The sequence below is a fragment of the Durio zibethinus genome, chromosome 7 (genome assembly GCF_047325235.1).
Source record: "Durio zibethinus cultivar Kanyao isolate XHJ-2024 chromosome 7, ASM4732523v1, whole genome shotgun sequence".
Classification (NCBI taxonomy): Eukaryota; Viridiplantae; Streptophyta; class Magnoliopsida; order Malvales; family Malvaceae; genus Durio; species Durio zibethinus.
In genome coordinates, this window is record NC_143168.1 from 24,775,242 (window position 1) to 24,800,559 (window position 25,318).

General features: G+C 30.3%; 2 protein-coding genes across 13 annotated transcripts; one reads left to right on the plus strand and one right to left on the minus strand.

Annotated features, from left to right (window-relative positions):
* The first annotated feature begins 846 nt into the window (after window positions 1-846).
* Window positions 847-11,331, plus strand: PKDM7D (Transcription factor jumonji (jmj) family protein / zinc finger (C5HC2 type) family protein). Of its 12 annotated transcripts, none has more exons than XM_089763969.1 (15): window positions 870-952; window positions 1,665-1,731; window positions 2,241-2,313; window positions 2,983-3,077; window positions 3,162-3,484; window positions 3,670-3,741; window positions 4,123-4,200; window positions 4,340-4,867; window positions 5,307-5,531; window positions 6,050-6,211; window positions 6,854-7,222; window positions 7,877-9,239; window positions 9,335-9,438; window positions 10,071-10,268; window positions 10,638-11,331. In XM_089763969.1, exons 5-15 carry the CDS (start codon window positions 3,167-3,169, stop codon window positions 10,968-10,970), a joined length of 3,750 nt encoding a protein of 1,249 aa, XP_089620095.1. In that variant the 5' UTR covers window positions 870-952; window positions 1,665-1,731; window positions 2,241-2,313; window positions 2,983-3,077; window positions 3,162-3,166; the 3' UTR covers window positions 10,971-11,331. The 12 variants fall into 12 exon arrangements, 11 of the variants coding, with proteins under 11 accessions (XP_089620097.1, XP_022719055.1, XP_022719051.1 ...); XM_089763970.1 differs by lacking the exon at window positions 870-952 and adding an exon at window positions 1,205-1,353; XM_089763971.1 differs by lacking the exon at window positions 1,665-1,731 and having other exon boundaries at window positions 847-952.
* A 7,392-nt stretch (window positions 11,332-18,723) lies between these two features.
* Window positions 18,724-21,020, minus strand: LOC111277125 (protein LIGHT-DEPENDENT SHORT HYPOCOTYLS 1-like). Its single transcript, XM_022863338.2, has 2 exons — window positions 19,586-21,020; window positions 18,724-18,987 (listed from the first exon to the last, which is right to left on the minus strand). The coding sequence occupies exons 1-2, from the start codon at window positions 20,205-20,207 to the stop codon at window positions 18,974-18,976; spliced, it is 636 nt and encodes a 211-aa protein (XP_022719073.1). The 5' UTR covers window positions 20,208-21,020; the 3' UTR covers window positions 18,724-18,973.
* Window positions 21,021-25,318: the final 4,298 nt, after the last annotated feature.

Consider the following 25,318-nt stretch of genomic DNA (forward strand, 5'->3'; position numbering starts at 1 on the left):
GTTACTTTCCTCTTCTGGGATTATCCTTTTCCACCAATTTCAATTCATTACTTGCTTTCCTATATGCGCTTTTCTTTTCACTAAAATAAATTATGAATGCTGAAATTTTAATTTTTAAATTATTAAATGTTACACTTTGCTATACCAACATAACAGGTTAATTAGTTGCTGTGTTTAAAATTTTTACACAAACATGATATATATTTATTTATTAATTATATGATATGATATAATTAATATATTTAAATATGATTAAATTATTGACTCGTAATATAATTAATTTATTTAAATATAAATAAGTTATTATATATATATTTTTGAATATTATATATATATTAATATTATAAACGTGTTTATAATATTATGACACTAACAGATTTATAAAAATCTTAAATTTGTTTGACTTAATGTTTTGTTTAAAATTATTAGATTTAACTCAATACAATCTTTTTTAATAAATTAAACAAGAATATAAACAGAAAGAAATCTTTAATAAAATAATATTTTTAAAAATTTTATTTTTAAAATAAATTTATAAAATATATTAGTAAAACTTTCTCGAAGTTTATATTAAATTTATGCAAAAGTCAAATTATTTGTTCAATTTCATTCGGAAAAAATTTTAGATAAAAAAATTTAATGTTCAAATCAGATCTAATTGGACATGAAATGTAAAAAAATTAATAATTTTAATTTTAAAATATTAAATTTAATATATTTAGAAAAGAAGGTAATCGAATAAAAATTTTTCAAAACCAATTAGATTGATGGATCTAGAGCTAGATTTAATTCACACGGTTAAATAAATTAGTAAAAAATAAATGTACCTATAAAGATGGTAGGTCAAAACTCCATACCACAGTCGACGCCAGTCCTTTGAGGAAAAAAAAAAAAAAGAAGAAACGTTCTCTCCTTCATTTCCGAAGGGCGCCCGTAGAAAAACAGCCCACAGGTAAACTAAATAATTAAAAAAAAAAATCTCCTGGAATTCTGTCCTTTTATTTATTTATTTATTTATTATTTTTCTTCTTTTTTAATTTTTTATTAATTAAAACCTATAAACCTTGATTAATCCTTAATTAATCAGCTCATCTGCCCTTTATTAAAAATTTTGACCTTTTCGTACAATTTTTTCCCTAAATTACCCCTGCCTTAAAAAAAAAAAAAAACGCAACAGAAAACCGAAACATTTTTTTAAAATGGTAAGCTAAAAATTTCACTTTTTTTCGACTTTGGCGAAATTCTCTTATTTCCAGAAGTGATAAATATTTTCATCTTCCATATTTACCCCTATCAGCTTTTTTCTTTTTTTTTCTTGGAATTGTTCTTTGCTCTGATTTTTCTTATTTAAAGGTGGGGTCTTGATGGTCATATTGGCATTAAAACACCAAAATTTACAAAATTATTATTATTTTTTATTTTTATTATTTCTATTATTATCATAAAATTAGTAATCTCTTTTCCTGTTGAATTTGGTGCTTTTTTTCATTGTGCCATTTGGAGATTTAGGGTTAGGGTCAGATTTAGGTTTAGATCTGTTTAAAATCAGATTCAACATTTAATTTTTTTTCTACTTTATAATTTTTATTTTTATTGTGGTTTCAAAATTAGAAAGATTTTTATTTTTATTATTTTTATTTTTTTGCCCTGAAAATCTGGTGTAGTCAAAAGGAGTTTTTTGAGCTGCTTTCAGTGAAGTCAAATTACAGAAATCTTTTGGATCAACAAGATGTAAGATCATTTTTTTTAACTTTTTAATTATATAAATTTCTTGGATTTTTTTGGGATATTTTTGGCATACAATTTTTTTGTTTGATGATGATAAAATAGGAAATTAGAATTTTATGAGCTTTTATCTTATTTTATTTTTTGATGATTTATTTTGTTCTGAAATTTTTCTTGATCAAATCATTTGATAGTGGTCTTTTAGGGTTTAGGATTATTTAATCAAACTTATTTAATAGGGAAAGTAATGCATGACTTTAATCTTGGATTTAGCTGGAAATTTATGAAGTAAATTTCTGTTTAGGTCTCATAAAAAAAAAAAAAAAAAAAAAAAAACTGAAACATATGTTGATGAATTTGATGTTCAATTTTATATGTTGATGCAATTTTCTGATCCAAGGAGGCTAGCAATGGTGTTATTTTCCTGTTATATAGAACTTTCTAGAAACAATATCTTGAGAAATTTGATTCATTGATTGCAATGGTTACTGATTTAAGGGATCATGATTTTGAAGGTAATGAAATCAGTTAGATTTCCACTGTGTCATCATTTCCATGGTTTAAATCAACTCTATCAAGAATGAGAAGGCATTAGTCTTTGTTGATTCACCTAATTAGGCTATACTAGTAATTTGGGCAGGAGTTTTGTTGAATGGCATCGTATGGCTCTAGGATAACTTCCGGCAGTTTCGTTGCAGAATTGAATTTCTATTTTTGTTTTAGCTATTATCTTTGATATGATCCTAGGATTTGGAGATTGACTTATTTATGCATGAGACAGTGCAAATATGATTTTATCAAGCCTGGCAGTGTTAGGCTCAGCAACATGCTTTAAAACTGATCCTTACTAACATAGTGAGAACAAAACTTTGTACTAGGATTAAGTGAGAACGAAACTTTGTACTAGGATTAAGACTAAGGCATGAATCTTTTGAATTTTATATTTTTTCAATCTCTCTCTTGTTCTATTTGCTGAGGATAGGTCAGAAAATGGCTTATCAAGTATAATAGCAATTGTCAGAACCAAGTATGCTGGAATGTGGTTATCCTTGTTTCTTAGCATCCTCATTTCTTCTTATCTAAGTGCTGAATTGTGGTTGTCAGGCTAAAACCTCGAATTTATTGCAACAGTTATTGCATTGTTGACATAATGTACGCTGATCTTAGAAGAATGTAATGGTTTGCTTTTGAGTGGGATGAAGCTTTTGGATTATGATTGTCTTTTTTTTTTTTAAATTGCTTTGTATTTCTGTGCAGATAAAGATTCTTTCTACAGCAGTTCAGAATCCTAGTTAGGATGTCAAATTAGGTACCTTGAGTTGGTCTGCTGAATTGATTCTTTAATTTTTAAGGTAAGCATGTTTTGTACTCAACTGTTTTCTATTCCAGATACAGAATGTAGTGTTTAAAGCATCACCTGTTGTCTTGTGTATCAGTATTGATGGGGACACAACTTATGAGAGTTTGTGTTAAAGAAGAAAACGATGATATTCCATCAGTTCCACCAGGTTTCGAGTCATATGCATCTTTTACCTTAAGGACAGGGGCACAAGATACTAAAAAACACGAGAGTGATAATGTAACATGTTGCTCAGCCTCTGCAAGTACTTCTGATGCCAGTCCAGTTAAGAAGGAAACTGAGTTGGGCAATAGTGAAAGCACAAAGACTACAAGGCCTATGAGGCGTAGACCTTGGATAAACTATGGTCAATATGATAACAGTTCAGAAGATGAGCCTGATTGTGGAAAGCTTGATCAAGTTAGTTCCTTCTTTTCTTGTTAAGTTATTTGTTGACCATTTTGTTTTTTTGTTTTTTTGGAATATGTTGTTCTGTTTTGTAAAAATTTTGGATGCTGATTTTGGAAATTTTAGCAAAGGAATATGCTATCCATTCGTGACAATGCTATATCTGGGTAGCTTCATATATGTCATTCATTTTGCAGAATATAAGATTGAGACTTAATCTTCCTAAAGGTGTTATCCGCGGATGTCCAGAGTGTAATGATTGCCAAAAGGTTAGTTTCCAACTTCTTTTGCTCTTTCCTAGTTGCCTTAACCTCTCACTCCTTTCATAATCTGCCTCAGGCAGTACCACCCCTTTATTGTCATATAGTTTTTTCCTCCCTACTGTTGTTATATATATATCAATCAATAGCAGCAACATCCTAGATGTAAGTAAGGACTCAGAAGTGCCTTATAGTTAAGTTTTTTGCCAGATGACATGATGGCTAATTTATGTTGTAATGTAGCTTAAAGTGACAGCTAACTAACTGGTAATTGAAGGGCTGTGAAGGAGCTTGGCTATGCAATACGGACTGTATATTTGACATGCTATTTTCTTTTGTTAACAGTTGTCTTCAAATATTATTTCATTGATAAGTGAAGTGTTGGAATAGGTAACTGCAAGATGGCATCCAGAAGAAGCACGTAGGCCAGATCTCGAGGATGCACCTGTGTTCTTCCCGACAGAAGAGGTATTTAATGTTGCTTACAATATTGAGTTGTTCAAATATCATAAGTTGCCTTGATATACTTGTTAATGTCACTTGTAAAATCTGTGGTTCTACATTAGAGAATTAAAATATATTAACTGGTCTTATAATGTTCCCACAGGAGTTTGAAGATACTTTGAAGTATATAGCCACTATACGACCACAAGCAGAACTATATGGAATCTGTCGTATTGTTCCTCCATCTTCTTGGAAGCCCCCTTGTCCTCTTAAAGAAAAGAATATGTGGGAAAATTCTAGATTTGCTACTCGTGTGCAGAGGGTTGACAAGCTTCAGAATCGTTTTTCAATGAGAAAAATGTCAAAAGTTAATAACAATATAAAGAGGAAAAGGAGAAGATGCATGAGAATGGCTGTAGACTATAGGTCTGATAGTGGAAGTATCTCAGGGTCTGCTGATTCTGGAATTTGTGAAGTAGAGAGTTTTGGGTTTGAACCTGGTCCAGAGTTTACTCTGGATAAATTTCAGAAGTATGGAGATGATTTCAAGGCCCAGTACTTTAGGAGGAAGGAAAATGATATAGATATGGAAGGTAAAATGACCACTCTTCTGGAGCACCATGAACCTTCAGTTGAGAATATTGAGGGTGAATACTGGCGGATAGTGGAGAAAGCAACTGAGGAAATAGAGGTAAGATTTGTGAGTTTGGAAAAAAAATCACCAATTCTTTCTGTTGCTAATTTATTTAGTGCTTCATTGGCCTAGTTATTCCAGAAAGCTATGGTTGGACCAAATAAGGGTTTGACAAAACTTTTCATTTAGTTTTTCTAGAAGCTGGATATGAGTTTTTGGAGGCTAGGAGTTGAAGTTCCACAATTTGGAGATTCTATAGTGGCAGTGAGAAGCTGATGGACAAAGTCAATGAAGTTTCAAGTGGACAAAAGAAAATTATTCTTAGTTATTTCAAACAATTTCATTCTGATAAAGTATTTCACAAACTTTACATCAACAAAACTATATATTTTTTAACATCTCCAACTAGGACAAGCAAGCTCTGGTTTTTTTTTATCTGCCCTATTCTTACTCTGTCAGACTAGTTGCTAATTCTTATGCTTCATTTCTTTTTCAGGTCTTATATGGCGCTGATCTGGAAACTGGGGTTTTTGGCAGTGGATTTCCTAAGAAGTCCAGTCAAGTTGGATTTCCTTCCAATGAAAAGTACATAAAATCAGGCTGGAACTTAAATAACTTTCCCAGGCTTCCTGGATCTCTTCTCTCTTATGAAAGCAGTGATATTTCTGGGGTTCTGGTTCCCTGGTTGTATGTGGGAATGTGCTTTTCCTCCTTTTGTTGGGTAAGACTTCTAGGATAATAGGCCTCTTTTCCCTTTGCATGAGTTGAACTCTTGGCTCAAATATTTTCTTTGATAATTTTGCATTAGCCCAGCTTGTGAACAATGAAATTCATTTATATTTATTTTGTTTCAATGACTTTGTACCCCATTATATTCTCCCATGTATCATGTGTATGTAATACGGCTTTATTAGAACAGTTAAAAAGTTGGTATGCCTGCAAAGTGATCAGATCCAGGTTAAAATATAGTTTGTTGCTAAAATAGTGGAAGAAACCCTTAACGAAATTTTAAGCCACCTAGGCCACCATGTAGAATTTTGTGGATATAGTTTTACGCTTTTGGGTGTTAGCCAACAAATGATTCTTTTGAACTTGCAAGTTTTTGAAGTCACATTTAATGCCATTATTTATACATGCAGCACTTTTATTTTATGCAGCTGTTTACAATCAAAGGATTACCCGAGGATGCTAATGATTGCTAATTTTTTTTTTTCATTTGTTTTATATGGATGCGACCAGCATGTTGAAGATCACCACCTATACTCCCTGAATTACATGCATTGGGGTGCTCCGAAATTTTGGTACGGTGTCCCAGGAAAGGATGCTTCTAAACTGGAGGGGGCTATGAGAAAGCATTTGCCTGACCTTTTTGATGAGCAACCTGACCTGCTTCACAAACTGGTGAGCTAAAAGTTCTATAATATGGTGTTTGTATTTGTGTTGTAGCTAAAGGTGACTTTATCTGACTGCTTTTTTGAGCATGTCAATCAGTACTAAGATGCCAAATATGTCAAAAGATACTCTTGCCTTTTGAATTTAAGTGGTCAGATAATTATAATAGTTCTTTATTGAGGCAACATGTTTTACTTGGATCAACCATTTTGCTGGTGGCTTGGTAAGGCTGATCTGTGGTCTTGTACCTGCTGTTTTCCTCTTAACATTAAAATTTGAATTAGGAATCATTACTGCCAGTACCCCTTGAATGTTTGAGCCAGGTTCTGGTTCTAGCATGAAGGATTTTTTTGTTCACTATAGGATATGTGAGAAGTTAGGATGCTTTCTTTGGTTCACTATCTATTTAGACTACTTGAAAGGAAATGAATGGAATCATTGCATAACAAATCTATGCACATTCATGGTGCAAAAGTAGTGGGTGTGTTGTAATAACTGTTCCTGGTTCCATGGTACAGAATATTGAATTTATAGTTGTAATCTATACTTCATCATAATGTCATGGATAAGATCTTCTCTTTTCACCATATAACTTACTTTAATATTACTTCACAGTATCAGTTATGCCCCGAATGTTATTCTTTCATGCAGGTCACTCAGCTGTCCCCTTCCATACTAAAATCTGAAGGGGTACCTGTCTATCGGTGTGTTCAGAATGCCGGAGAGTTTGTTCTGACCTTCCCTAGAGCATATCATGCAGGGTTCAACTGTGGTTTCAATTGTGCAGAGGCAGTAAATGTAGCTCCCGTTGACTGGTTACCCCATGGACAGATTGCTATTGAGCTATATCGTGAACAGGGAAGAAAAACTTCCATCTCACATGATAAATTGTTGCTAGGAGCAGCAAGGGAAGCAGTCAAAGCCCACTGGGAGCTCAATTTATTGAAGAAGTATACTTCTGATAACTTAATGTGGAAAGATGTGTGCGGAAAGGATGGAGTCTTATCTAAAACTCTTAAGGTAAGTATTATTATGTCCACTGCTAAGAGTCTTTGGCTGATTTATAGGGTGGGGTTTTCTGAATTCTTATTTAGTCAGTTCAGAATCTCCGTACATGATCTGGATTTGAGTTGGGATGACTATTGCTAAGAGTTGAATTGTGTATATTTCATTCTTTTGCTGGTTTTCTGCCTCTGATTCCAATCTCATGCTTGATAAACTTTTTATATGGTTTTGGATCGTTTCAATCTCCTGAGAATTATTGATCCCAAATCTCTAATAATTTCAGCATAAGAAGCTTGTGATTATGAGCTCTAATATTTTATGTGCACGTGCATGCATACATACTTCATGCTTATTGTATTTGTACATGTAGACACATTGCCTTACCATGCAGTATGTATATATGTAAAATTCATTTTGTACAAAATATATATGATTTTCACTGGATTTGGATCTAGTACTCAATTGCTGAATTACTTAAAGTCAATCATATGTTTTTTATTAATTAATTATATCTGGTAATTAATTTAATTTCAATTCAAATTCTGAAAAAGAATCCATGTTTTCTAAAATCTTGTAATATTTATTTTGTAAACTTATTTGCATATATGCAAATATTTATATTACCTTGGGTTGATTTTGATTGACTTAGAATTTTTTTCTTGCCCACAGACACGTGTTGAGATGGAGCGTCTGAGGAGGGAATTTCTTTGCAGTTCCTCTCAGGCTGTGAAAATGGAGAGCAATTTTGATGCTACCAGTGAGAGAGAATGCAGTATATGCTTTTTTGATTTGCACCTTTCTGCAGCTGGTTGTCATTGCTGCCCTGATAGATATGCATGCCTGAATCATGCAAAACAGTTTTGCTCATGTGCTAGGGGTGCTAAAATTTTCCTCTTTCGCTATGACATAAATGAATTAAATATCCTTGTCGAGGCATTGGAAGGAAAACTAAGTGCAATATATAGGTGGGCAAGACTAGACCTTGGACTGGCCCTGAGTTCATATGTCTCTAAGGACAATATACTAGGTGGTAGATTATCCCTTGCTCTGGAAGGAACACCTAAAGAGGTGCAATCAAAATCATCAGTCATTTCCTTCAAAGACTTGCCAGGAGAAGAAATTTCGAAAGAAAAGCCCTTGATTTTAACTCGGATCTCTGCTAAGATGTTATTGCAACAAAGAAATGAACTATCAGAGGCTGCATGGCCTTCAAAAGATCCAAATTCTAAGTTGAAGAAAGAGGAATCGATTCTTTCTGCTTCCAACTTAAGCATGCCTGGAGGCCAAGCTTCTGTCGAAAGTAGAATGAAGAAACCTTCGGCTCCGGCAGATGATAATATTATTCTTCTTAGTGATGATGAAGGTGATGAACCAAAGAGGCCAGTTTCAGAAAGATCAAAAGAACATTCTATTACAAATCTGTCGGAAGCCTCACTGAGGCTGGAACCATCAGCTGAAAAAGTAAGCACATGTAATTACAAGAATGAGCCTATCTTAACTACCCCTCTATCTGATGCTGCAGTTATGAACCAAAGGGATGCCAGTTCCCCTGATGTACAGAGGAATACTTCATCTCATTATTCGCAACTAAAAGATGAACGTGCTGGAAATGGTATCACATTGTTAGGATCTAATCCCCAGAATATTTCTTGTCAGTTAGATTCTGCCACTGCAGAATCTGGTAGAATTGTTCAGTATTCTTCTAATACTAGAGGGATGGATAATAGCAAGAATAATCTGGTGACTGTTGAAAGCAACCTTCAGAATCTGCTGCCATTGGGCAGTGAAAAAGCTTATGAGGATAAACATGAGAATGTGGGAGCCATTGCCTCTGCAAATTTAGTTGAAGATGCAAGAACTGTTATAGGAGGCCCTTCTTGCTCTCAAAATAATCTGGACAGAAACATCCGGCAGAAAGGTCCTCGCATTGCTAAGGTGGTGCGTAGGATCAACTGTAATGTTGAGCCTCTGGAATTTGGAGTTGTGCTTTCTGGGAAGTTATGGTGCAACAGCCTGGCCATTTTTCCTAAAGGTAAGTTGCATTTAGGGTCTATTAAGGCTGATGCATGTCAATGTTCTAAGTTTGACTAGCTAGATGTATTTACTTGTTTATTCTAATTAATGCAGGATTTAAGAGCCGGGTTAGGTATATAAGTGTTCTAGATCCAACAAATATGGCATACTATGTCTCAGAAATTCTGGATGCGGGGAGGGATGGACCTCTGTTCATGGTAATTGAAAATTTTATTATATCATTACTTAAAAAGGAAAAAAAATTGTATCAACATTGTTTTTGTGCCACTATCTTATCAGTTAGACACTTTTATCTCTTTCCAGTTTATGCTTCAACTGAAATTATATAATTCCAGAAAAAGTTGTCATAGTATTTTGTACTCATATTCCTTCATAATTTCTGGGCAATTGAAGAAATTCATATTAGATATGGACAGATTTATCTTCGTCACTGAGTTGTTTCTCTGATGTTCATTGTGTTTATCTCTGCTTAGATGCAGAAAGTAATTGAATGTGGGCTATGTATCTTAACATTATTTGATTGGTAGGCAGAGTTGACTAAATCTTGCCATCAGAGCTGCTGGGAAACTGTGTGAAGTATAACATCTAGACATTATTATGTGAAGTGCTTGCTAATGCTATCATCTTGCACCTGACATTTTACCTCTTCCATCTATATTATAAAAAATAATTTTATGTTTTATTACCGTAGAAAAATTTTAAATTCTATTTTATGCTTGTCTTCCAACTAGTTATGAATTGAATTTTGGTTAGAGCAAAATATGCAAATAATTTCCAGAAATGTATGGGTTTTTAAGCGTGCATGGCTTTAATGTTGATTTGATTTCAGGTTTCTGTGGAGCATTGTCCCAGTGAAGTATTCATTCATGTTTCAGCTGCCAGATGCTGGGAGATGGTGAGGGAGAAAGTGAATCAAGAGATCACGAAGCAGCATAGACTAGGAAGGACAAACCTTCCACCATTGCAGCCACCTGGAAGCCTTGACGGCTTCGAGATGTTTGGTTTTTCTTCACCAGAAATTGTGAAGGTAAATTAGTTAGTAATGCTACGTGATTCTTTGGTTCCCTCTATCCGCACCCCACCCCCATTTTATTTTTGGTTTTCTGAAGTTAGTTACCAGTTTCTAGGATGTGGTGATAGGGAGATAACTTTAAAAGCCTCCCCAAGAGTAAAACCATGACTTCTGGGGATACAAACAATTTTTAACTTCAAAAGTAAAAAGTTGGCTGGCTTCCAATTGATCTGAAAAGTTAGCCAACTAGTTTATTTAAACTGTTACTCCCCCTCCTCCCTGGGCGTATTGTCTTTTAATGGCTTAACAACTTTATTTCATGGTGAATGCTCTACTCTGACATATGAAGTAAAACTCTTCTTTCATATGGTTAACATAAACCAGGCCATTGAGGCATTGGATCGAAATCGAGTTTGTATGGAGTATTGGGACTCTCGGCCTTACTCACGGCCTCAAGTGCAGATTCTACAACATTCTCAGTTCCCTGATAATGTTGGGAACGTACTTACAACATCTGGGGAACAATACAATGCAGGGGCTCCTGGGACCAATTGCTTGCCTGGTGGAGTTGACACACTTCTCAGAGGCCTATTCAAGAAGGCGAACTCCGAAGAATTACACTCACTTTGTAGCATTTTAAGTAACAAAAGGCCACCCATGGATCTAGACCTGGTGGTTCGACTCCTTAATGAAGAGATTCACGGTCGTCCTAGATGATTGAATTTTTTGGTCACGCACATTCGAGATCAAATTCTTGAGTTCCTACCTTTTTTCATCTCTGTAAATTACCAGTGTCCTGCTTTCACGCTTCACATACAACTGTCATTCAATCCGTCATTCTTTCAAGTAGGAGAAGAGTGATAACAATAGGTTATTTTGCTGTGGGATATGTGCATACTGACTATTTGTAGCATAAAAAGTCCAGAAATTGAACTGGTAGATTCTCACAACCTCTTTTCATTTCGCGTCTGGTCCTGAGTTAGGGGTACCCATATCCGCATCAACAATTTTTTTTTTGATCTTGGGTTGTAGCTTAGTTTCATACAATGTTAATAAAAACAAAGCTCCTTCTAACTCATTTGTTTTGTTTTGGTTGGAAACCTTGTTAGGTTTGCTTATTTATTTACTGCTCTATGCTGCTGCATTCGCTCCATTTTTCTCCACCAGAAGGGTGGAAAATGAAGTGTCCGCTAGGGAAATTAGAACACGAATAACAGGAGTATCTGACAAAAAATTAGCCGCCTGATCCAATAAATAAAGTACTGAATATTTAGTTTTAATCATCCGATTCAAATCCCGACAACTATTGCAGAGCTCAATCCATTGAATTAAAAGCCAATTAGAGTTCAATTGGTTAATCTGATCATTATTAGAGTTAATCTATTGCATTATTTGTAAACTATTTTAGAAAATGGTCATGGGATTCTGTAATATTTCGACGGAAAAAAAAAATGTTAATCACAGTAGGAAAGGAAAGATGGGGTCAAAGATTCGTGCTATGGCCCATTTAAAAGAAGCAGGTGTTTTAGAGCCCCAGACTGCTCATCTGCTTGTCGATAGTGATAGACTGATAGTTGGGGTCTGTCATGGTCGGAAAAAAGCTGTTTCCCTTCAGCCTTACTGGGTCACTGATTCACTGTCCCACATTGCTCCTTTATTGCTGAATTTAACACTCTGCTTCTCCTTTCCACTCATCTTTATATCACATCCTCTCATGAGAAAGATTTTAAAACTTTAATATGTCAAATTTAAAGTGTAATCATTTAGTTTATTTTATTTTATTTTATTTTTTATTTAATTATATCTTAATTTTGATTGATTGATTTGATTTAATTTATTAATTTTTTTATGAAACATAATTATTAATTATGATTGTAATCACATTTATATGTTTTATAAAGATCTCATAGTATATGAATTTTATTAAGCAAAAGATTGGATAAAAATAATGAATAAGTATATCGTTGTTCGTCTTACTAATTTGATTAATTTTGAATTAAATTTGATTATTATAAGGTTTAAACTTGAAATAATTCAATCTTGTGATTTTAATCATAAAAAAAAAAATGGTACAATCCCTTGAGTGCAAAAGTGATCACTTGAGCTTGGAGTTGTGGATATTGAGAATTGAAGAAATCAACAAGGGACCCCAACAATAATTACTTGAACAGTATCAAAACCTTAAAATAATCAAAATCCAAAGTAAAAAAAAAAAAATGGTTGAACATTTTAAAGCTCAGTAAAAAGGAAAGATTTTCATAGTAAAATTGAAAAACAAAAAGTCGGAAAAAGACAACTGGCTCCAATTCACCCACTCAAAAACATTCATACAAGGAACCCTACATTGACAGAAAAAACAGGAATTTCGCGACAGAAACAACAGTTTCGAATCAAACCAAACAGATTTTGTAATAAATTTTGCATATGCATCGGTGCGTATAATTCACACCCAAAGTACCTTGAATGGATAGGAAATAAATGGTTGTTTTGAATTACATAGAATTTGCTAATGATGGTTTAAAAAATGTGTTAAATGCACCTTAATTAACATTTGATTTCTAGATCAAGATTTTAATCATTTATCAATTTAGATAATGATGCTTGGTCGCTGCTAAAGGATATTCTTAGTGTTTAAAACATAAGATTCTGACTTAAAAAAGTTTCAACTCAAAGGAGATGCAATTGATGGACTTAATTAAAAAAAATGAACTTCGTGTATATTACATGTTATTTTTTGAAAAATAATCACATAAATTAATTAAATTAAATTTTAAATTTTAATCCAAAAACAATAAATATTATTTTTTAAAAGTAATTTTATGAATTAATTATATTATATTATATTTTTATTTTTAAAATATGATATGATGATATAATATAAAAATAATATTAAAAAAATAAAAATGACATACTTTAAAATTTTAATAAAAATTATATAAATTTAACAAAAATAAATATATATATTTTTAACATATAATTTTTATATTAAATATGATATAAATATTTAAAATATTAATATTTTATATTATATAAATACATAAATTATTCAAATTACATTGATCTTTTCACGTCGAGACGATAATCCAACCCGTCTTCGACGGGTTTCGACTCGACCCGACCTTATGAGATCAATTTTTTTTTTTAAGTTCAAATTTCGAGTTGGGTCGGATAAGGTTATGAAACAATCGAGTTTGGATTTTAGGTAAATTCGACCCGACTCGATATTATATAAAAAATTATTTTTTAATTAATTAATTAATTTTTATTTTTATATATAATGATATTTTTAAATATTTATATTTAAAAAATAATATTTTATATTAAAAAAATATTTTATTAATTTCGAATTGGATCGAATCAAGTATTATTTATATAATATCATGTTTGAATTTAAATTCAAATATAAAAAAATAAAAAAAAATTTAATAAAATCAAATTTAAATTTAATAATATATAAAATTAAATCGAATTCGAAGCGAATAAAATCGCTCCAAACCCGACCGATGCCAACTTTATTTCCACGTTAATTCGACGTAAGCTTAAGAAAAAAGAAAAAAAAAAACAGAGAACAGATAAGGAATGATGAGCCCACCGTGTTGATATGATGTCATTTCACACCATTAACAGTGCTGCTACTTTAAAATGTTTATATTTTTAGTTCAAATTGAGCAACCAATAGCAATTATTCCAATTTGATTTTCGTCATTGAAAGTTTGGAAATGTTGATGTCAAATTTTAAAAAAAATTTATGATTTTCGATAATTTTTTTTATCAATTACCAATAATATTTGAATAAAATGATGTATGAGTTAGACATATGGTTGAATATATTTGATTCTGTCATTATCATTTGTCACAAAGATGAAAACAAACACCTTCTCTTTCTCTATGTTCTCGTTTTGTCAAACTTGCTTTTGGATTTGATCATATCAATTTCCATTCCACCTCAATAATTCATTTCCTTGTTGAGGTATTCATCGCTCAAGTCGGATCCAGATTGGACTAGACTCGTACTTAACATTGATAATTTATATGTTTATTTAGGTCATCGATTTGTAATTTTATATTTTAAAAATTTTTTAAGTTTAGTTTAAATTAAAAAAATAATTTTTAAATTTATTTATTAAACTTAATTTATATAATAAATTTTTTAAAAATATGATTAAATTAAATTTAATAAGATTATATTTAATTTACATGTATATAAAAATTAAAACTAAAAATTATATATGTAAAAATTAAATTTACTAAAATATATATTTTTTATTTTTAATTTATATATATGTAAATTAATTTTTATATAATTTACATATATAAAAATAAAAAATTTATAACATGCTACTTAGGGTAAGGTCGGGCTCAGATTTTAAATCTTTGTCTAAAGTAAAGCTTAAAATTTAAACGAGTTTAAAAATTATGCCTAAATCTGTCTAACAAATTTTAATTTTTTATTCAAATTTTCTCAAAATTTAGATAAATCTTCGAGTTTAAGTGGATAATTCGATCTTTGAATAGGCTGATTATTAGTTTATTTTATAAAAGAGGTTACAATAAAAATAATAAAAATAATTTTAAATTTTAAATATTTAAATTTAAAATTTGATTTTGTTATTAAATATTATTTTTAAAAATAATTATATAAATTATTAAAGGCTTAAGTTCACTGCATTGCTAATTTTCAAGTATCAATCAACTTTTTTGTTACTTAACTAATAAAAATTAATCATCATAATACATTTATTTTATATGTTGGTGTCAAGCTGTCTGCACACATTTTTTCTAGTAAATAGATAAATTTTATTTTAAAAAATAAGAAAGATCTTAATTATAAATATTAAAATTAAAATTTTAAATTTAATATATATCATCGTATAAATATAATTTTATAAATAAATTGAGTTAAATTACGTGTTCAAAGATTTTAATATTTTGTATTAGGATAGATATTACATAGGGATTAGTTAAAAATTATAAAATTGAATGTTTAAAATTTTCAATATAAAAATCACATGAACTCATTACTTTTTTAATTTTGTATAAGAATTGAAGTAAACCAATGTGGTAATTCTTGATTTAACGGTGTTAACAATATCTAAAACAACCCAGTAATCTGCATTAGTAAATAAATTATTTTTATTCAAAATAATATTTTATTTTTTCAAAAAGATAATATATAATCGATGATATTAATAACAATAAATTAAAAAAAAAAAAAAGAAAGGACCACCGAACATTTTTCACCCCATTAATTTTTTAGTAATAAAAATAATATAAAAATTTTTAAAAGGTTTCTCTCCCTAAATAGAAAAAGTAGGCGACACCCAAAGAAGGCAAGAGATCCAACAAAAAAAAGCTCTTACCTCGTATGGACTACATCCGACGGTTGAGATTAAACCGCGTGGCTGAATCAGCAGCGGAAAAGTGCAGCACAGGACGCGGGCAAAAATTTCTATTGAGGGAGGGATTATCTGTTCCGACAACTAGTACAATTGTCCACGTGGGATACACGGCTAGTAGGGACAAGCTGTTAGGCGCACGTGTCAGTTCAATGCTCTTCACCGTAGATTGCGGGATCTTTTTGTACGGACTTTTTGTTATAGGAGATTGTGCCTTGTGCGCCTTTAAATACGCAAATGATCGAAGTAATTTAGTTTTATTTAAAAATTAATTTTATTGTATTTATGATTTATTTAATTAAAAATTTAAAATATTTTTATAATTATATATTAAAATTATTAAATAATAAAAATTGAGTTTATTTGTAAATTATTTATCCAATGTTTTATTCGTTTATATCTAATATAAATAAATTTTTTATATTCTATTTATTTAATTAATAAAATTTTAAATATTTTTTTGATTGTCAATTAATTTAACAAATAAACATAAATTAAATCTGTTTATAAATTTTTCATTAAACTTTTTGTATATTTATATACGTTTAAAAAGAATATGTAAATGTTATTTTTTAAAATAAAAAAGACAGATTTATGGTGGTTGAGACTTTTATTTTTTTTATATTTTATTCCAATAATTTAATAATATCTATTAAAATTTTATTTTTGTTTAATTTAATAAAATATTATTACTTTGGTTGCCTTTTTTCCACTTTGACAGGTTAGGTAAGCTTTCAATCATGAACAGCATGTTTGTATCTTCTGAATTATTAATTAAATTATATTTGAAATATTTGAAGTCATTACACCTCATACGGATTAGTGTATAAAACTCATTCATGTATAATGCAGAATTTGTTGACTTAATGTTTCCAACATGCAAAATGCATAGAATGTATACCTACTTACTATTTATAGAAACAACTCAAAGTGTGCGTATTTGTTTTACATGCATAAGATACTATTTATAGCACTTGGAAATTCCTCTTGCATATGAAATCGTATTCTCAAAGATAACGTGAATCTTGGAAAAATGTGAGATTTATAAGATAAAAAATGATCAATTCTCTGAGTCATTGGAGCCTAAAATGCCGAATTTAATGTCTTTTGGGTTAAATGGAACACAAAGAAAATGAGCAGGCATATATAAAAATGTGTCATTGTCTGGATCGTAGTAGGTCAAGCTCCAATAAATCAAGGTAAAACATCAATTAATTAGGTTAATCCAAGCAATATTTTTCACGTGCATTTATTCCTTCTTAATCTACAACATAATTATGCTTAAAATTTCGAGCTTGTGAACTGGAAGTCTTGGATGCATCATTGAAAAAGTTGAATCCAAACGCAACTCAATTTCATTTTTGCTTCCAACCCAAAAAAACCTTTCCCAATTAAGATTAATTGCAAAATATAATGCAGCCATCCCTTGAAAAATAACATCTGTTCAAATCATAGCACCTGTATTTCATTTTTTTTTATTTTCAAACTGTAACCTTTTCGTACAAAAAAAGTATACCAAATATATACAAGCACACAAAAATACATTGTTCCAATTTCATTGATGTTCATCTAAGCATCAAGAACATATGATTTCATAGCTGATCAAAAATATCTTATTACTGCCTCTCCTCGATTTCATTTTCATGCATGTAATTCTATATATGCAAAAGCAACTTGCATAACATTGTATCGCTATTTTGCTGCATTGGGGTGAATAATCAAATATGAAACTACCATCAATGGAAATTTTTGAAGCACCCTTTTTGTATGACCCCAAGATGGTATTGTAAAGGCCTTTTGAGTTGTGTGCTAGACTGCTACTACACAATATATATATATATATATATATATATATATATCTCGTTGGTGCATATATTCTTAAGTTTTATATTCTGGTATATGCTCCAGTAGTTCTTGACTGACAATGAAAGAGGTTGAGACTAAGAAACTTGTTTCCTTTGGTTGGTGCATTAAGGATTCTAATATGTTCACATTGAGGATCAAATTTCTCAGCATAGAATAACATGAAGTTGTTTATTGGAACCCATATACTTATAGTTTCTTTAAAGTCACAGTTCCAATGGTCATATATGTAAAATAAATTAATAATTATCGAGCAAGAAAGGCAAAATAAAGGATATATTTTGAGCTATACATTCCCTAGCTATTTGAAGAACAACTTTCTGATCAAAGACTTGAAAAATATGAAATTGCGAAGAAGGGCTAGTGAAAAAAGAGATTTCGAAGGTATCCATTTCATAATATTTATACTATTAAGCCAGAGGTCATAAGGTAATAAAATTGAAAAAAGATGGAACGTCATGATGGAAGATTTGCCTCTCGAGTCTGCTGGTGATGATTACGACAACAGCTACCTTACTTATGTATATGCATAAAATATGTAGAACATGTCAGCAACTAAACTAGATTAAACTTGATATCCATCCAATTTTCAATCATTTCCTGCTTAATCAGCCTTATAGCTTGAATCAATATTTGTTATATTTTCCTTGCAGAGTGTAATAATCCACATACTCCACAAGATTCAGTCTAGAGAAACAAGAGCTGTAGCATCATCTGAAATACACAGAATATTGAGGGAGGCTTCCTTTTTCCAAGCTTTGAAAAGAGTAATTTAATAATCTTTCAAAAGGATGATGCAAAATCAGATAACCCCAAAAGGACAATCAAACATAAGCCAAGTAGTAAAGAATTATTATCCTTAATAATGTTCAAAAGTTTGCCTGCCCAAGTGGATTAGTAGCAAATAGATAGACCTTCAATTAGGCTTCAACCCTCAATATTCCATCTATATCTTATGGCACTTTATATGACATGTGAGTGTTTTGTTTTAGCTGTCACCAATATTAGAAAAGATGAATCTAGGTTTTGTCTTTTTGCCTTGTAACAGATCTCTTTTTGGTTATATTTTAACAATATACCTAATCCACACTTTCACAGGCTCGTGAATTTCCACCTCCCCAATGCCTTGTCTTTCAAAGAAAATACTTTTTTTTTTTTTAATTTGAGTAAATTCTCTAGTTATTAAACAAAGGGAAATGCTTCCTTCATGACAGAAAAGGAGAGACAGAGAAAGATGATTTGAATAGATTTCATATTTATACACGAAAACAACAGAGATCATCACAATATCTACTAGGATTGGCATTGGCTTATACCATCATATATATATATAAATAACATTATCAACTAAGTCATTGAAATATCAAAGTAAACAAAGAGAAATACCTTTATAAAAACAATACCCATAAAACCAAATCATCCAGACCAATTTGCTGATTGCAAAAGGACCCTATCCTTCTTTTACATAGTACTTTCTGTAAAAAAAAGAGTCTCAAATTAGCATCCAACCAGAAATAAAATTGTGATTAAAAATGTCCCAAGAAAGAGCAGGTACCAGAAAGAGAAAGAAGCATATATATATTGATCAGAAAGATGAATTGACCAGAAATATAAATCCGAAATCCAGAAGTACTAACCTATTTACATAGATAATTCAAAGTACATAACAATTTGATTGTTGGTTGGATATATACTATGTAGTAGAGCATCAGTCACTTTTGCTACATCATTTTCTTTTTGGTACTATTCCTTCCCCATTACCTCTGCTTCCTAGTAACTGATCATCTTGTCACTACCATTCCAAACTGTCCCCTAAAAGAGCAATTTGAAGGGTACCCACTTCCCTTATTTTCAAACCAAAGCAAAAATACAGAGAGGGTACAGCTCAAACTTGGAAAAAAAAACATAAAATTGATAACAGTACTAACAAGTAATAACATTCCAATACAAACCAAGTTACCAAAAAAAGGTAAAATTAGCATAGAAGGAGAATATTATAACATGTTTTCTGATCATTTTCACCATATATTTGGTTCTTTTTTTAATAAAAATAATTGAATTTCTTTTACTCACTTGCAACAGTGGCATCAGCAACGGCAAGTGTAGCTGGTGCTTGTGCTGATGGCGCTACCTTCTGCTTAGGCCTCTTTCTTTTCTTCTCATAGCTAACCCCTCTAGCTTTGGCCTGGAAATCCCTGACTTCCCTTAAGTAAATCCTGACAGCTCTAGCTCCAAAAGGGTTCCCTTCTGGCCTACCTCCATGCTCCTCGTAAGCAGCCCGGAGTCGACCAATGAGTGCATCAAGGCTACCCCAGGCTTGTCTAAGAGGGCAAGGGCAAGGAGCAGGAGGGTTAGGGAGGCCAAAGAAAGGGCAAGTCTGGTTATGAACTTTGGTCTTGCCAAATTGATCAAGGTACCTAAGAAACTCAAGGACATGAGCACCACTACACATTGAAAGAGACAGTGGAGGCCTATGATTTCTCAGGTATTGGCAAAAAGTGTTCCAATCTCTGCGCTTCTGGTTCTCATAGCGGCTTGGAGTGGTCGATGGAGGTGGTGTTGTAGTGCTAGGAGTAGGCGCTGCAGTGCTGATGATGCTGCTGCTGTTGTTGGTAGCTATAGTTGCTATGGAGTTTGAGCCTACTATCGGGCTTGGATAGTTATTTGGGTTGTTTTGTGGGGAAACCAAGTCCATTATCACAGAAGATTGATCTTTATCTTTTTTCTGGGGTGTTGAAGGATCTTGACAGCCGCTGGTTTTCTTGTTGATGGTGTTATCTTTGCTTCTTGTTTTGATGCGCTCCTTTTTTAGGGTTTCAGTCCCTTCTTCTATATTAATCTTCTTGAAAAACTGAGGATGATCAGAGAGTAGAAATATGAACCTAATTAAGGCTGAAGGAACAGTTTCTTTATCTTTGCTGAGGAATAATTGAAAAAAAAAAGTGATGAAGAGCTTTTCACTTTCAGGTATATTGGTGGCTGTGATAACTCAAGAAATGATGAAATGCAAGATTTTGCATGGCTTCCGTGAGAATATATGTGAAAGTGAGAAAAGAGTTTTCTTTTTTTTTTTTTTTTCCTTTTTGGGAGTGAAAATATTGGTAAAAATTAATTGAACCAAGGAAAAAATATAGAAGTAGCAGTAGTAGTCTCTCTTTCTTGTTTTGGAGAGGCCCTTTTGGTTTTGAAGTTGAACACACACAGCAGCAGGCAGCAGCAGCTGCAGAGAGACTGCAAGAAATTGTTGCGAGACTGCAGTTATTTGGGGAATGAAAATATGGCCAAAGAGAGAAAAAAGATCAGATCAGAGACGATCAGATTTTCCTTTTCCAGAAAAAGAGCAAGCAAACTGAAGTTAAACACTGTTGATAAAGTAAGAGAGAGATAGGATTTTTGAAACCAAAAAAGAAAGAGAATCAGAAAATTTTCTCATCTCATAGTCCAATGGTTAAGAGATGGGAGAGAGGGGAGAGAGGGGAAGGGTTCAGTCAGTGAAAGGCCTCTGGTTAATAAATAGTAGTAAGTAAAAAAAAAAAAAAAAGGCTAAAATAGGACAATTTTGGCAGTGAAGGCAGAGCTGATAGTGACCCAAGGGCTGTACCCCAATATATTTCAGCTTTTATTACACTTGCAAAACTCAACTCTCCTTTGTAAGCGCGTGTAAGCACTAAAAACCTCTCATTTTTCTTTCTATTCCAAAAGGCTTAATGCAAAGAAAGAATAGATAACTACATTCACAATCTCATGTAGCTTAGGAACCTTCACAGCAATTACCCAAATAACTCTCAATTTCTTCTCATGATTTCCCCCCGAAGGCTTGTAGGATAAGCCCTCAAAAAGGGCTTCGAGGGTTTCCCTTCATTTTTCTTAAAATCAAAACTAAAGTACAATCTCACGTTGTTGTCAAAAGGAAACTACAATGCTTAGATCTTGTTGTATCTTTTGTTTGGGGTATTGACATTGATCTTTCAAGATAAATTTAACACTATTTATTTATTAACCCATTTTGGTGTCTATATATATGATGAATTTCCCACTTTCTTTTCTTTTTTATTTGTTTTGGTAAAATATGGGTCATTGTAATTGTTATTTCCATTTGCAATAGGAGGTAAATTTGTCTGAAACCGGCAATGGTGGGGGATGAAAATTCACTTTGGCTATTGTACTAAAATATTAGAAAATTGAGGAGCATTTAAAACGAGCCAACCCCCCTCCCTCCCTTATTGTACTTAAAAAATTGATAATTAACTACAAATACGTACAAAATATACACTATCAAAAATTTATTCATTATTTGCATCATCATAAATAGTTTTTTTTTTTTTTTTTTCTATTTATCCTTGGATCCACCCTTTATTTTTTTTTTCCTTTTACAAAAATTCATAGTTGATTGTGGCAGTTGCTCAAGTTGTCCTAGGGTTTGTTTCCAATGGTGTTCCTTCTTTCCCATATTTACTGGTCTATTGTAGATGATTACAGATCGTTGCTGGGATGCATCCGTAATTACAAAATTCAGCACATCTTTAGGGAGGTCAACTCTTGTGTTGATCACTCTGTTAAAATCGGTGATAATTAATAAAGTAAAAAAAAAAAGGAGTTAAAGAACAAAATTTTCAAGCAAAATAAAATATCAATGAGATAATTAATGTGGTAATTCATATGAGAGAAAATATATTTTAGATTTTTTTAAATTTATATAAAAAAATAAAAATTTTGACTTCAACTTTTAGCATGCGAAAACACAGACCAAACATTATCCAAATGGTCGAATGCAATTATCTTTGGAATGTGAGGTTGAAGATGGACGATAATAAGCAAAGTATTTACACAGATTTTTTTTTTAATATTGTTTGAACGATTTTATTACTACAAAAGTTGTGAAAACTTTTTACTTTTTACCATGCAAAGACGTAAAGACGAGAAAATCATGAGCCCATATGGAAGCCTTTGCTCGAGCCAAAAACATGGCCAACATTGTGAACGAAAGCCCTTGATTCAAAAACATTTGAGGTAGCTAGGCCAGTTAACCCTAGCAGGCTAACACTATGACTATATAAGAGTCATTTTTTACTTAATTATTACCAGTCTAGGCCTCTAGATGCCACCTACCAGTGCCCAAAGTTCCTCTACTTTTGGGTTTTCATTGTCTTTTAAATAAAAAATCATAATTTAAAAATAAAAAAATTATTATAAATATTGACATTTTTTTTTTTTGTGCAAGGTCAAAATATGCTTCTTAAGGAGGCATTTGATTCTTTTTTCGAAATTTTATTATTAAGTATTTAATTTTAACATTTAATTTAAGATAATTTAACTTTGATTTTTTTTTGAATTTTTTTATTAAGTATTTGATTTTAACATTCAATTTAAGATAATTTAACTTTGAAAAAAAAGTGATAAATTTTTAACAGTATTTAAAATTTTGAAATTAAAAACTCATTTTTTCATATAATATTTTAAGATTTAAAAAAATTACATTATTTTTAAATTTAACCTAAATAAAAAATTATGAAATTGACATTACTATTTTGAAAAATATATCTCAAAATGATTGCAAATCGTTGTAGATTTTTATTACTAAAAAATTTGCTTATATTGTAATTAATGGCATTTAACATGAAAAATATCTTAAATAATCATTTTAATTTTTTATAAGATTATTTGAGATATTTTTTGACAAAAAATACCTTAAATAATCTTATTCAATTTTTTTGAAAGATTATTTAAAACATTTTTTACCTCAAAAATAAATGCTAAAATAGAGTGGTTGAATCTACAACCTTATGATTAATAACCATATGCTTTAATAAACTAAACTACTCCATTTTTTTATATATTTTATCTCTTAAATCTTTATTTCAATTTTTTATATTTTATCTCTTAAATTTTATAAAAAAAATGATAATTATTTAATGCACTTTTAACAAAAAATACCTTAAATAATCCCTTTAAAAAATATTAAAAGGTCAGAAGAATAAATTGAATTTACAACCTTATGTTAATAATCATATACTCTAACCGATTAAGTTACTCCAGTTTTTTATATATTTTATCTTTTAAATCTTATAAATAATGAAAAGAATTATTTAAGGTATTTTTAGTAAAAAACGCCTTAAATAATGTGGGCAAAAAAAGTAAATGGTATTATTTAAGACTTTTTTTAATAAAAAACACATTAAATAATCCAGTTAAAAATTATTAAAAATTATTTAAGGTATTTTTTGTCTCATTTAAAAAAATATTAGAGATTATTTAAAGCATTTTTGATAAAAAAAAATACCTTAAGTAATCTCTTTTAAAAAAAATAGAGATTATTTAAGGTATTTTTAAATAAAAAACATATTAAATAATCAATTTAAAACAAAATAAAAGGGATTGTTTAAAACGTTTTCAAACTATAAATGTCTTAAATAATATTTAATCTTTTTTTCTTGTTAAATGTATAATTTGTCATTTAAGTATTTATTATTAATAAAAATGAATAAAAAATTATAATTATATATATTAAGGAGATTATGATAATTATTCAAAAACTAATATAAATAGATTTTTCTCAATCAAATGAATAAATTTAAATATGAAATATCTTAAAAATTAAAAAAAAAATCTCAAATATTTCTTTTTTTTTAAGAATATATTTTCTCTCATAATTTAAAATTTTACAAACCTAACGCTCTTTTATAATAACTAGATAGATCGTAGGAGCAAAATTCTAAATTTTCTGATTGCCCTTTCTATTTGATGACTTTTTTAGAGTTCAACTTGATTAATTAATTTGTTTTTTTATGGATTAATTATAACTTAATTACTTGCTTAAAAAACAACCACACAAATCTAAAATGGTATAAAAAAATCCTTGCAATTTCCTCACATATTTTATTTATTATAGGTAGTACTATCAATTAGCAAACTAATCTCATCACTACCAACACAAACCTTTTTATCATTAATAAAATCAAGCCAATCCTCAATAATATAAATATAATATATAAATATAATATATTTTAAAATTATAATAATAATTATATATAAAATTAATAAAATAAAAAAAATATTTTATATTTTTATATTAATATAAATTATAATATATAAATTTTATGTAAAATATGATACAAATATATAAATTATCATATCTAATAATCACATTTCAATATACACATCACCTAAATACCTAAAAAATTGCCTAAAAAACCTATCAAATTAGCCTCGCCTCATATTTTTAAATTTCTAAGCTAAAATTTTCAAAGCTAAAAATATTAGTCAATAGGCACTATTTGCCCAAACTTCATGGTGAATTTTTTCCTTCAATTTTATTTTGATTTTCTTTCTCTTTACATATACAGGGAATAGATATAATTGGATTATAATATTATTTTTGTTTTAATTTTTTAAATGTGTATATAAAACATCACTTTTTCCTTCTTAGAGCATTTTGGTGCCAAGCAATTAATACATATTAGTGAACAATTATTTTTTAATAGACACATAGCTCTCATTAAAAAAGACATATATATATATATATATATCTATATACTGCTTTTGTACAGTTATATATATACCTTTAAGCTAAAAGTAATTCGAATTTATTTGATCTAATTATTATTCGTACATTGTTGCAGGACACATTGATTATAAATACTACAAATAGATATATAAGCTATAATTCTATTAAAAATGGAGTACTTTTTACAAATTTGTGTAAAACACATTGCCACGATATATAATTATAGTTGAAAATTAAAATTCAAAGGATAGGGTCATTAGAGAATTAGGTTTTTTTTAAGTTTTCATAAATATGATGATTTA

Bases quoted from the DNA above. Each gene is read 5' to 3' on its own strand.
- PKDM7D (XM_089763971.1), top strand. From the start codon at position 3,167: ATGGGGACACAACTTATGAGAGTTTGTGTTAAAGAAGAAAACGATGAT. The intron at 4,201-4,339 runs GTATTTAATGTT...ATGTTCCCACAG, and splicing joins TGTTCTTCCCGACAGAAGAG to GAGTTTGAAGATACTTTGAA. The intron at 5,532-6,049 runs GTAAGACTTCTA...GGATGCGACCAG, and splicing joins GCTTTTCCTCCTTTTGTTGG to CATGTTGAAGATCACCACCT.
- LOC111277125 (XM_022863338.2), bottom strand. From the start codon at position 20,207: ATGGACTTGGTTTCCCCACAAAACAACCCAAATAACTATCCAAGCCCG.